Source organism: Oncorhynchus nerka, linkage group LG19, assembly GCF_034236695.1.
Source record: "Oncorhynchus nerka isolate Pitt River linkage group LG19, Oner_Uvic_2.0, whole genome shotgun sequence".
Lineage (NCBI taxonomy): Eukaryota > Metazoa > Chordata > Actinopteri > Salmoniformes > Salmonidae > Oncorhynchus > Oncorhynchus nerka.
The window spans coordinates 15,924,890-15,937,855 of NC_088414.1; the positions used below are offsets into that span (position 1 = coordinate 15,924,890).

Sequence of the window (12,966 nt, forward strand, 5' to 3'; positions counted from 1 at the left end):
AAGTTGAGTGTTGCTTGGGCTTTGCTTTGACTAAGTGTGGCTCATCTAGTAGCGAGAGCTGCTCGTCACAGACTCCCATCTAGTGTCATATCGAAGCACAGAAAGGAAAGAATTGCCCATCCCTCCCCTTTATTCCTCCCTCATCATCCCCCATTTCTCCTGCATGGAAGTGACAGAAGTAAAAACTTAAAACGTTGGTTTAGTGGAGGCCTGAATTATGCATGTGTCATTTACTAAGCCTCCCACTGCAGTCACGTCAGCACGGGAGGAGAAGAGGGTCAGGCAGGGGGAGCGGGAGCAAGCACGCATTCGCACGGCATGCACTCAGGCAGGCACAAAGACAGAACCTACCTTCACTAACAGATATTAGTGTAACTTAGCCTAGATGCACGGGAACGCAACCAAACGAAGGTTACCATGGTTGGTCAATAATAAAATAGCCCCAGTTCCCAAATCCATAACTCAAGGCTCTCACAAAGACACACAGAAAAAGACATGACTCCACAGAGAATAAACACACTCCAGGTGTGTAAATACTCTCTGGGCCAAGACAATTCTCCCCTCCTGAAAGCTAATTTATGCTTGATCCAAAAAATGTGGTCGGAGGCAGTATGGATGGTGTGATGGAGCCACTGGAGGCACGTAGCGGCCAAATTGAGCTCTCTACCGCATCGCCATGCGCCTCTCAAATTTTGTAACAATGCGGAGGGCTCCGTATAACTCTGCATTGACATGATTGGTTGATGGTAGGTGGAGGGCGGGAGGTCCTGTATAAACACAAACTCACTTCCTTGACAACTTCCTTCACAACAGCTCTGCGCTGCTCCGCAAAGTGCAAGAAGTATGAATGACCGGTCTTCTGCAGAGGCCACATCACCATAAATTCTTGCACGGCCAATGCAGACGTCGGATTGACCATGCAGCGCCTTTGACTCACACAGACCTGCCTGCACCCCTCCACTCCAAACTAAAACACTCAAAGTTACTGACCAAACCTCACTGAAATCTATTTATCTTTGACTTAAACATTGATTGTACAAAACATTAAAGACACCTGCTCTTTCATTGACATAGACTAACCAGGTGAATCCTATGATCCCTTATTGATGTCACTTGGGGACATCAATAAGGGATCATAGATGAAGGAGGAGACAGGTTAAAGAAGGATTTTTAAGCCTTGAGACATGGATTGTGCATGTGTGCCATTCAAACGTTGTATGGGCAAGACAAAATATTTAAGTGCTTTTGAACGGGGAATGGTAGTAGGTGCCAGGCGCACCGGCTTGTGTCAAGAACTGCAACGCTGCTAACTTTTTCACACTCAACAGTTTCCCGTGTGTATCAAGAATGGTCCACCACCCAAAGGATATCCAGCCAACATGACAACTGTATGAAGCTTTGGAGTCAACATAGGCCAGCAGAATTAAGGCTGTTCTGATGGCAAAAGGGGGGGTGGGTGGGGTGCAACTCAATATTAGGAAGTCGTCCTTAATGTTTGTATACTCAATTTATATATAGATACAAGTTAACAACTCCCTGCAGGACGAATATTGGTTGTGTGTTTGAGAGGCCTGGGAAACAGGCCACAGTCATAACAGCAGGCGATCACTTTACACAATACAGTACTGTAGGTGCATGTCTGTTTCTGGCCACCAGAGGGAGTCACGGTGCAGTGTTTCTGAGATATGAGAGACTTCCTCAAGGGAACGGCCTCAGAAAACCCAGATCCAGTCACATGAGAAGAATGATTCTGATGGGTAGGTAAGTGTGCAAGATGAGTTTCAGTTTCACAGAGGAGTAAAGATATAGCATAGGCATAATCCATAGCATAATCCTCAGATGTAGGCTAGTAAACTACCCGTCTACACCACAGGCCGTGTCTACACTTGACACTTGCATGTGACTTCTGCTATCAGAATATGAATATCGTATTGAAAAGACGGATCAAGACGCACAAAAATCGCATTGCGGTCTGATTGTGTTCAGGTCCGGCTGAGCACCTCAGGGGGTGGTCATGGATGCATTGTGTGTGGATTTCTCCTCAGTCTGGACGCAGTCAGGCTTTCGGAAAGTGCATAAATTGGGCGACGTCATCAGCACTCGGACCACACGCCTCCAGAAAACGTGTTTTTGGAGCGAGGCGCCTTTTCATTATAGTGTTGGAGGAAATGTGTTCATAGCGTGTGAGGAACGTGTTTGCTGGTCTTGTAAATTCTAGCCAGCTAGCTAATATTTAGAACAATTATTTTTTGTTGGACTAGAGCTATGCTAACCAGTTTGGGGTGCGGCGAGTTAGAGGGACATGAACAAAGGCAAACAAATATATATATTTTTTGTTTGTTAAGGAGCTCAGGTCATGCTTTCAACTTACTCTTGAAAGTATTATAGATGGAATGCACAAGGTGCAATTTCAAAATTGGGTAGTGCATCAGCAGTTTTCCTCATCATGTCAATCACTGCAGACCTTAGAGAGCTACACTGAACAAAAAGATAAATGCAACATGTAAAGTGTTTGTCCCATGTTTCATGAGCTGAAATAAAAGATCCCCGAAATGTTCCATAATGCACAAAAAGCGTATTTCGCTCAAATTTTGTGCACAAATTTGTTTACATCCCTGACAGGTGTGGCATATCAAGAAGCTGAGTAAACAGCATGATCATTACACAGGTGCACCTTGTGCCGGGGGGCAATAAAAAGGCCACTCTAAAATGTGCAGTTTTGTCAGATGTCTCAAGTTTTGAGGGAGCGTGCAACTGGCATGCTGACTGCAGGAATGTCCACCAGAGCTGTTGGCAGAGAATGATTGTTACCACAAGCTGCCTCCAACGTCATTTTAGAGAATTTGGTATTTCCTAATGTTTGGTATACTCAATGCATTTTGGTGAGTACAAACGTCTGTGGAGAAAGTAGATGAATATTGCAGCATTTCATACCACCCATTACAGTCCCCTTTAGCTCTACTCAACACAGAGAATTTGCTGTGGAAGGTGTCTGCGGTGTAGCCCACCTTAATCCTACCTTCCTTGCCAATTCCTCTCACACCTTGAGATATCTTGCATTGTGTCTGAGCTCTATATTTATAACCTCATCTTCTAAAATGTTTGATGGTGGAATTCCATCAAATTCTACAGGAATTCCGAATGCTTTACCTTCAGGCCAGGCTGGCCCACACAGAAATGTGATCATCACTTTTTCACTCATGCCACCCTTTTTTCCACTCATGCCACCCTTTCATCATTAGGGAACCAGTGCTTCCCCTAGGATGTTTTTCAGCAGCGGTGACAGGCTTAGGGGGAAATGTGGTGCTGCTAAATGCATGGTTATAAGTTATACTGAACAAAAACATAACACACAACATGAAATTATTTTACTGTTACAGTTCATATGAGGAAATCAGTCAATTGAAATAAATTCATTAGGACCTAATCTATGGATCATTCTTGATACACACAGGAAACAGTTTAGCGTGAAGAACTAAACCAGAAGAGTTGCAGTTCTTGACACACACTAACCGGTGCGCCTGGCACCTACTACCATACCCCGTTCAAAGGCACTTTCTATTTTGTCTTGTTCACCCTCTGAATGGCACACATACACAATCCATGTCTCAAGTCCTAAAAATCATTATTTAACCGGTCTCCTTCCCTTCATCTACCCTGATTGCAGTGGATTTAACAAGTGACATCAATAAGGGATCATATCTTTCACCTGGCCAATCTATGTCATGGAAAGAGCAGGTGTTCTTAATGTTTTTCCCACTCAGTGTATAAGTCAAGTAATTGATTAACTACAACACTGGTTCCCTCTACAGCAAATAGGTTGTCTAGCCCTAGTCTCACAATTATTTTAACCTACTTTAAGTGATTGATTAACTTGAGAATGTAATTTGGTTACCGTACTAATGAAAAAGTGAGCATGTTGGAAAAAAAATGGAAAATAGGTTCCATAAAGTCTTGAGAAACTTCTGTCTATAAATCATCTATCGGTGTCAATGGCAAATGGGTGCAAATCTTGAGATGCGTGTGAATCTCAAGTTAGGGTTAGGCTATGAACGAATGCCAAATAACAAGTCAAACAGAAAATCCCCAACATTTAATTTGCATAACCATTGAACTGGAAGACTGAAAACAACACCTGCACTGAGAGAAAGCCAGACTGAACATGAAATGTTTTAACAGATGGTCAACTCAAAGGTAAACTAGAAAAAGAGGGCTGAGTAACTTTGAAAGTAAGCCTCGAGATTCAAATTCACCTCTGTGATGAGAAGAACAACATTGGGTTAAAAGGCTCAAAATGAGAGTGAGTGGAAGTTTAACTAAGAAAACCCCATAGCCTGGTTACAACCATCGTTAGCACATGACATAGCATAAAACAGATGTGGAACCAGGCTAACCAACAACGTACCTTTCTCTGATGAAATCAGTAAGTTCCTTGGAGGAGATTTGGCCATGTTTCATGTTATGGTAGAGAACATCAAATCCATTGTTTTTTTCACCCTGGGGTAAAAAACAACAACAAACAGATGGTTAGTAAACTGAAATACCAGTAGGCAGTAAGCCTAAATCCACTGAGAACATCAAACACTCTATAGTGTTCCCTTGACTTTGAGTTAAGCGTTTCCTCCATGCTTTACCGCGCTGGCATTCTCCACTATCAGCATTCTCATGGTCTGCATGGCTGTCAGCTGCATCCTCAGCAGCCTTGACTGGTCCACCATAGTCATCCTGGCCATAGTGTTCAGGTTCTACTATGGTCCCTATACAGTTCTATGGTCCCTAGAATACTTCTAACGGTCCCTGTACGATTCTATGCTGCCTAAAACATTTCTACAATCCCCATACATTAAGCATGTTCCGAATAACGTTGATGGAGCAGGTTGACGATAGGTCTTCAACAGTCAGACTGTGTCGATAGTGGCCCCATCTGTGACAGTGGACGACAGTGTTTGTTTGTGTGTCAGTAACCATCACTACTCTGGAGAAGGGTGTCCAGTTGCACCACAGGGATTTAAAAATGCATTAAAAATGCATCACTAGGGCTGTGACGGTCATGGAATTTTGGATGCTGGTAACTGGCCAGGCAAATGGCCACGGTTTTTGTAATAACTGCACCTTGCTTGCACCTTTCTATGTTTCAGCAAGGAGCAACAAAGTCTCATCATGTTAAGAGTCCATGTACCGCAGAAACATCCATCTTCAGTCAACTGTTAGTTAAAAAATAATATATATATATTATTTTTTAACTAACGGTTATTTTATTTTCATGACGGCCTTCATCTGTAACCGTCGGTTACACAGTAATTGTGCCAGCCCTATACACCACCACTCAATAATTCATATGCCGTGAACATGTGTAAAACTGTCTGTTTGGCTAGTTTAAAAATGTTGATCTGTAGTTCAAATAATAAGAAAGCGACCACCCCGCCTCTGTTTTGGTAAATAGCTGAGGGATGGGGCTGGAGAATTGTAACTACCAGGAACTACTGTTCCTGGGGTCCAGCAACATTAAGGCAGTTATATACAATTTAAAATATATACATAACACTTTTCACAGCACAGTAAGTGTGTTCCCTCAGGCCACTACTCAAAAAAGTATTTAGTCAGCCACCAATTGTGCAAGTTCTCCCACTTAAAAGGATGAGAGAGGCCTGTAATGTTCATCATAGGTACACAGAAAATCACATTGTAGGATTTTTAATGAATTTATTTGCAAATTATGGTGGAAAATAAGTATTTGGTCACCAACAAACAAGCAAGATTTCTGTCTCTCACAGACCTGTAACTTCTTCTTTAAGAGGCTCCTCTGTCCTCCACTCGTTACCTGTATTAATGGCACCTGTTTGAACTTGTTATCAGTATAAAAAACACCTGTCCACAACCTCAAACAGTCACACTCCACTATGGCCAAGACCAAAGAGCTTTCAAAGGACACCAGAAACAAAATTGTAGACCTGCACAAGGCTGGGAAGACTGAATCTGCAATAGGTAAGCAGCTTGGTTTGAAGACATCAACTGTGGGAGCAATTATTAGGAAATGGAAGACATACAAGACCACTGATAATCTCCCTCGATCTGGGGCTCCACGCAAGATCTCACCCCGTGGGGTCAAAATGATCACAAGAACGGTGAGCAAAAATCCCAGAACCACACAGGGGACCTAGTGAATGACCTGCAGAGAGCTGGGACCAAAGTAACAAAGCCTACCATCAGTAACACACTACGCCGCCAGGGACTCAAATCCTGCAGTGCCAGACGTGTCCCCCTGCTTAAGCCAGTACATGTCCAGGCCCGTCTAAGGTTTGCTAGAGAGCATTTGGATGATCCAGAAGAAGATTGGGAGAATGTCATATGGTCAGATGAAACCAAAATATAACTTTTTGGTAAAAACTCAACTCGTCGTGTTTGGAGGACAAAGAATGCTGAGTTGCATCCAAAGAACACCATACCTACTGTGAAGCATGGGGGTGGAAACATCATGCTTTGGGGCTGTTTTTCTGCAAAGGGACCAGGACGACTGATCCGTGTAAAGGAAAGAATGAATGGGGCCATGTATCGTGAGATTTTGAGTGAAAACCTCCTTCCATCAGCAAGGGCATTGAAGATGAAACGTGGCTGGGTCTTTCAGCATGACAATGATCCCAAACACACCGCCCGGGCAACGGAGTGGCTTCGTAAGAAGCATTTCAAGGTCCTGGAGTGGCCTAGCCAGTCTCCAGATCTCAACCCCATAGAAAATCTTTGGAGGGAGTTGAAAGTCCGTGTTGCCCAGCAACAGCCCCAAAACACCACTGCTCTAGAGGAGATCTGCATGGAAGAATGGGCCAAAATACCAGCAACAGTGTGTGAAAAGCTTGTGAAGACTTACAGAAAACGTTTGACCTCTGTCATTGCCAACAAAGGGTATATAACAAAGTATTGATATAAACTTTTGTTATTGACCAAATACTTATTTTCCACCATAATTTGAAAATAAATTCATTAAAAATCCTACAATGTGATTCTGGATTTTTTCCTTCTCATTTTGTCTGTCATAGTTGAAGTGTACCTATGATGAAAATTACAGGCCTCTCATCTTTTTAAGTGGGAGAACTTGCACAATTGGTGGCCGACTAAATACTTTTTTGCCCCACTGTATCTACAATACAAAATCCATGTGTACATATGTGTAGAGTTGCGTGTCTTATGCGTGTGTCTCTCCCCACTGTTCCATAAGCTGAATTTTTATCAGTTTAAAAAAAATCTGATTCTACTGCTTGCATCAGTTACCGGATGTAGAATCAGGGTTCCATGTAACCACGGCTCTACAAAGAACTGTGCGCCTCCCATAGTCTGTTCTTGACTTGGGACTGTGAAGACACCTTTGGTGGGATGTCTTGTGGGGTATGCATGGGTGTCTGAGCTGTTTACTAGTAGTTTAAACAGACAGCTTGGTGCATTCAGCATGTCAACACTTCTTACAAAAACAAGTAGTGATGAAGTCGATCGCTCTTCCACCTTGAGCCAGGAGAGATTGACATTCATATTATTAACGTTAGCTCTCCATGTACATTTAAGGGCCAGCCGTGCAGCCCTGTCCTGAGCCAATTGTCATTTTGGAGGTCCCTCCTTGTGGCACCTAACCCACACGACTGAACAGTAGTCCAGGTGCGACAAAACTAGAGCCTGCAGAGGTCCTTTGCTAGATATTGCATTTCATACACGTGGGGAAGCGGCTCCTCACCTAAAGACATTCTGGTTTGATCATACACACACACTGAAGGTATTTCTTCCAATTATTTATTGAAGAGCAAGTTGTGTTTTGTCTATGTAGCCTATTTATTCATTCGGTCACTTACAAACAGTTCTAAGAGAACTTATCCACCATCTCAAACCTCGACAGCAAAGTGTTTATGTTTAATCATTTCTTTATTTCAATTGGCTGAGCTCTAACCGCCTGCCATTTCAAATAGGTGTCCCCTATTTAAGTGTCCCCCATAAGCTAGGTGAGCCACGGTTTTAAAAGGTGCCAATGTATTATTCATGGTTAACTTGCTCTGGAAATGCAGTTTTAAAAGAAACACTACTTTTGAACCGTTTTTATCTCGGCCTTTGTTTTAAGCATTAAGTAGTTGAATAAGGCCAGCTCTTTCACAATACAGCTGAATCATTAACTCTATTCACAGCAGAGGAGACAATAGGGCTGACACAGTAACACTGCTAATGTACCTCAAATACCAAACCGACAGGGAGAAAGAGCACTGGGTAGGTCAGCATTATAAATACACTGAACACAAATATTAAGGCAACATGTAAAGTGTTGGTCCCAGGTTTCATGAACTGAATTTTTTTTAAATCCCAGAAATGTTTCATACACATTAAAAGCTTATTTCTCCCAAATGTTTTGCACAAATTTGTTTACATCCCTGTTAAATGAGCATTTCTCCTATTCCAAGATAATCCATCTACATGACAGGTGTGGCATATCAAGAAGCTGATTAAACAGCATGTGATCATGGGATCCTCCTGAGTGCGCAGTAGTGGTCTAAGGCACTGCATCGCAGTGCATGGGGCGTCATTACAGACCTGGGCTCGATCCGAGGCTGTGTCACAACTGGCCCCATATGGCGCCACACGATTGGCCCAGCGTCGTCCGGGATAGGAGAGGGTTTGACTGGGGAGGGGGGGGGGCTTTACTTGGCTCAACGTGCTCTAGCAACTCCTTGTGGTGGGTCGGGAGGTCGCCTCCGACAAATTGGTGCAGCTGGCGTCCGGGTTAAGCGGGCGGATGTTAAGGAGCATAGTTTGGCGGGTCATGTTTCTGGGGTCGCATGACTCGACCTTTGCCTCTCCCGAGCCTGTTGAGGAGTTGCAGCGATGAGACATGATCTTAATTGGATATCACGAAATTGGGGAGGAAAGGGGGGTAAAATACACGCAAAAAAAACAGCATGATCATTACACCTTGTGCTGGGGACAATAAAAGGTCACTTTAAAAATGTGCAGTTTTGTCACACAATGCCACAGCAATGTCCACCAGAACTGTTGCCAGATAATTTAATGTTCATTTCTCTACCATAAGCTGCCTCCATTGTCATTTTAGAGAATTTGGCAGTACGTCCTACCGGCCTCACAATCGCAGACACGTGTAACTACACCAGCCCATAACCTCCACATCGGACTTCTTCACCTGCGGGATCATCTGGGGGTGGGGTGTGGGGGATGGTTGTGCTGATGCTGAGGAGTATTTCTGTCTGTAAAAAAAAAAAGCCCTTTTTGTGAAGAAAAAATTCATTCTGATTGGCTGGGCCTGGCTCCCCAGTGGGTGGCCCACCCATGGTTGCATCCCATGCCCAGTCATGTGAAATCCATAGTTTATGGCCCATTGAATTTATTTCAATTGACTGATTTCCCTATGAGCTGTAACTCCGTAAAATCGTTGAAATTGTTTATATTTGTGTTTAGCATATTTCCAAAATAGGCTATATGTGCAAACTTCACTGAGCTGAAATAAACAACCAAATTCACTGTGCCAAAAGTATAAACAACGATTTCCGAACCTCATGCTTTCCTCTGAATAGTAGGCTATGGTTTAGTGAAGTTCAATGGTCGTTCGAGGAATACCTTACAGTGCCATAATTTTACCCCTACAAATTATGGAGGTCAAACACAAAACTGGCCTAATATCAGGTCTTAGAGGCAATATCCTCCTGCAGCAAAGGGCTATCCTGTTGCAGAGCCTAGGGCTGTCCAGCAGAGGGCAGAAATTAGCAAACTGATCCCAGCGCACACAACGCATGTGGACTTCCTAGTCTCCTGCAGCCTTTGGAACTGCCAATCAGTGGTCAACAAGGATGAGCTCATCTCAGCCTTTGTCACCTTAAAGTCCCTAGACTTTCTGATGGAGACATGGATTACCCCATGAGAACAATGCTACTCCAGCTGATCTCTCATCATTTATGTGTTCTCTCATAGCCCGAGAGCATCTGGTCGTCGCGGCGATGGCACAGGGCTACTAATTTCTCCTAAACTGAGATTTTCTATTTTGCCCCCTTCTCTCACCTGTCAATTTCAATTCCATGCGGTCACTGTCACTTGTCCACTCAAGATTTGAGGTCCATGTTGACTACAAAGTAGCTTATGCCTACCTGGCAAAATGACATCATGATTATTTGCATCTATCCAATGGCCATTTGTTTTGCAAACTCTGCAATCACATGAGCGCTACAGAAACATCGCTAACCAAACAACAGTCTCCGGCTGGTGCACACTTGCATTAAAGGGTAACTACACGCTAAAATTAAAATGCAGTATATTTCTCCCAGACCTCAAAAGTGGTCTTCTGATGTGGTTTAAGCATTGTTGTGAACTTAGAACAACCCTCTGATGCTAGGACAGCAGAGTCTCTGCCCATCTTCTGAAAACAGCTGAAACCTTACCTCTTCAAAGAGAATCTTAAATAAGACAATTTGTACAAATTAATAAAAAAATTGAAAAAGTTCTTGAGTCAATAAGTATTCAACCCCTTTGTTACGGTCAGCCTAAATAAGTTCAGGAGTAAAAACGTGCTTAACAAGTCACATAATAAGTTGCATGGACTCAATAAGTGTTTAACATGATGTTTGAATGACTTCCTAATCTCTGTACCCCACACATCCAATAATCTGTAAGGTTCCGCAGTCGAGCAGTAAATTTAAAATACAGATTCAACCACAAAGACCAGGGAGGTTTTAGAATGCCTCTCAAAGAAGGGCACCTATTGGTAGATGGGGTAAAAAAAAACGGACATTGAAAATCCCTTTGAGCATGGTGAAGTTATTGTTTACAATTTGGATGGTGTATCAACACCCAGTCACTACAAAGATACAGGTGTCCTTCCCAATTCAGTTGCTGGAGAGGAAGGAAACTGCTCAGGGATTTCACAATAGCCAATTGTGACAGTTACAGAGTGTAATGGTTGTGATAGGAGAAAACTGAAGATGGAACAACAACATTGTAGTAATGCCACAATAAAAACTGAAATAATCGAGTCAAAAGAAGGAAGCATGTAGAGAATAAAAATATGACAAAACATGCACCCTATTTGCAATAAGGCACTAAAGTAAAACTGCAAATAATATGGCAAAGAAATTAACTTCACATCCTGAATACAAAGAGTTATGTTTAGGGCAAATCCAACCCAACATATCAGAGTACCACTGTTCATATTTTCAAGCATGGTGGTAGCTGCATCATCTTTTAGGTATGCACAGTGGTGTAAAGTACTTAAGTAAAAATACTTTAAAGTACTACTTAAGTAGTTTAAGGTATCTGTACTTTACTATTCATATTTTTGACAGCCTTTACTTTTACTTCACTAAATTATGTACCTTTTACTCCATACATTTTCCCTGAAATTCACACACTTATCAAGAGAACACCACTTGTCATCTCTACTGCCTCTGATCTGGCAGACTCACTAAACACAGAATGATGCCTGAGTTATGGAGTGTACCCCTGGCTATCCTTAAATAAATAAAAAACACGAACAATTGTGCCATCTGGTTTGCTTAATATAAAAAATTTGAAATGATGTATACTTTTACTTTTGATACTTAAGTATATTTCAAACCAAATCCTTTTAGACTTACTCAAGTAGTATTTTACTGGGTGACTTTCATTTCATATTATGGTATCTTTACTTTTACTCAAGTATGACAATTGGGTACTTTTTACACCACTTGGTATGCATGTAATCGTTAAGGAATGGGGATTGTTTCAGGATAAAACAGAAATAGAATAGAGCTAAGCACAGGCAAAATCCTAGAGGAGAACCTGGTTCAGACTACTTTCCAACAGACACTGGGAGACTAATTCACCTTTCAGCAGGACAATGACCTAAAACACAAGGCCAAATATACACTGGAGTTGCTGACCAAGAGTTCAGTGAATGTTCCTGAGTGGCCTAGTTCCAGTTTTAACTTCAAAATATATGGCAAGACTTGAAAATGGCCATCTAGCAATGATCAACAACCAACTTGACAGTGCTTCTTCAAGAATGTAACATTCAAGGGCAAATATTGTCCAATCCAGCTGTGCAAAGCTCTTAAAAGACTTACCTAGAAAGACTTACAGCTATAATCACTGCCAAAGGTGATTCCAACATGTATTGACTCGGGAGTGTGAATACTTATGTAAATTTGATATTTCAATTTAAGAAAAAGTGCAAACATTTCTAAAAACATGTTTTTACTTTGTCATCATGGGGTATTGTGTGTAAATGGGTGGGGGGGGGGGGTGTAATCCATTCTGAATTCAGGCTGTAACACAACAAAATGTGGAATAAATCATACTTCCTTTCTGAAGGCACATAGTTTCAGTTCTTTATGTCTTACAGGTAGTACGGAGCTGCGTCTCGGGCAGGTTTTCGGTTAGCCGTCAATTTCAGGCTTTTGGCCGATAAATACAATTTTTGACGTTCAAATAATCCCATTGCGAAATAATGCTTTTTAGTCATTAAATGGAAATACCAGTCGATGGAAATACATTTGACCGTCATGCATATTGGTTTATAGGTTAATTTGCATAATTTTGTTCACAACTATCACACAGACAGAGCCTATTTTCTTCCTCAACTGGTTGCTGCTGGATTAAACATGTGCTTTTATAAGCCCATTTATTGTGCAACAATTCTAAATGCAATCACGCGTTAAAAACAGTTTTTGCTGCACGATTAATTATAATATATATATTTTTTTTTAAACTTGTAATTGAAGCACCATTGAGGTGCAGGCAACAGGCTATCAGCACGTCACCCACACCTTACAATGTGAGCTGGAGACAGCATGCATTTTGAAAACAGAAAACGTTTTATTTCTTATTATGAGGCATGTCTTACCTTGCTTCAAAGTAGCCTATAGGCAAAATCCAACCATGGAAACGTGGAGGCAATTATTTTATGACGACTGGCAATTATTTTATGACGACTTCATAGGCGGCTCGTGAGTTGAT

The 12,966-nt window shown here is 42.0% G+C and overlaps 1 protein-coding gene across 5 annotated transcripts in view; it reads right to left on the reverse strand.

Moving 5' to 3' along the window:
* The window catches only part of fcho2 (FCH and mu domain containing endocytic adaptor 2), a 98,383-nt gene that overhangs the window by 67,173 nt on the left and 18,244 nt on the right, over positions 1-12,966 (reverse strand). For 4 of the 5 annotated variants that reach the window (XM_065004750.1, XM_065004748.1, XM_065004746.1 and 1 more), the window contains exon 2: positions 4,406-4,497. In XM_065004750.1, coding sequence (XP_064860822.1) covers positions 4,406-4,497 — 92 coding nt within the window. Of the gene's footprint in view, positions 1-3,895; positions 4,023-4,405; positions 4,498-12,966 lie in introns of those variants that run through there. The other variant, XM_065004747.1, reaches the window with a different exon arrangement.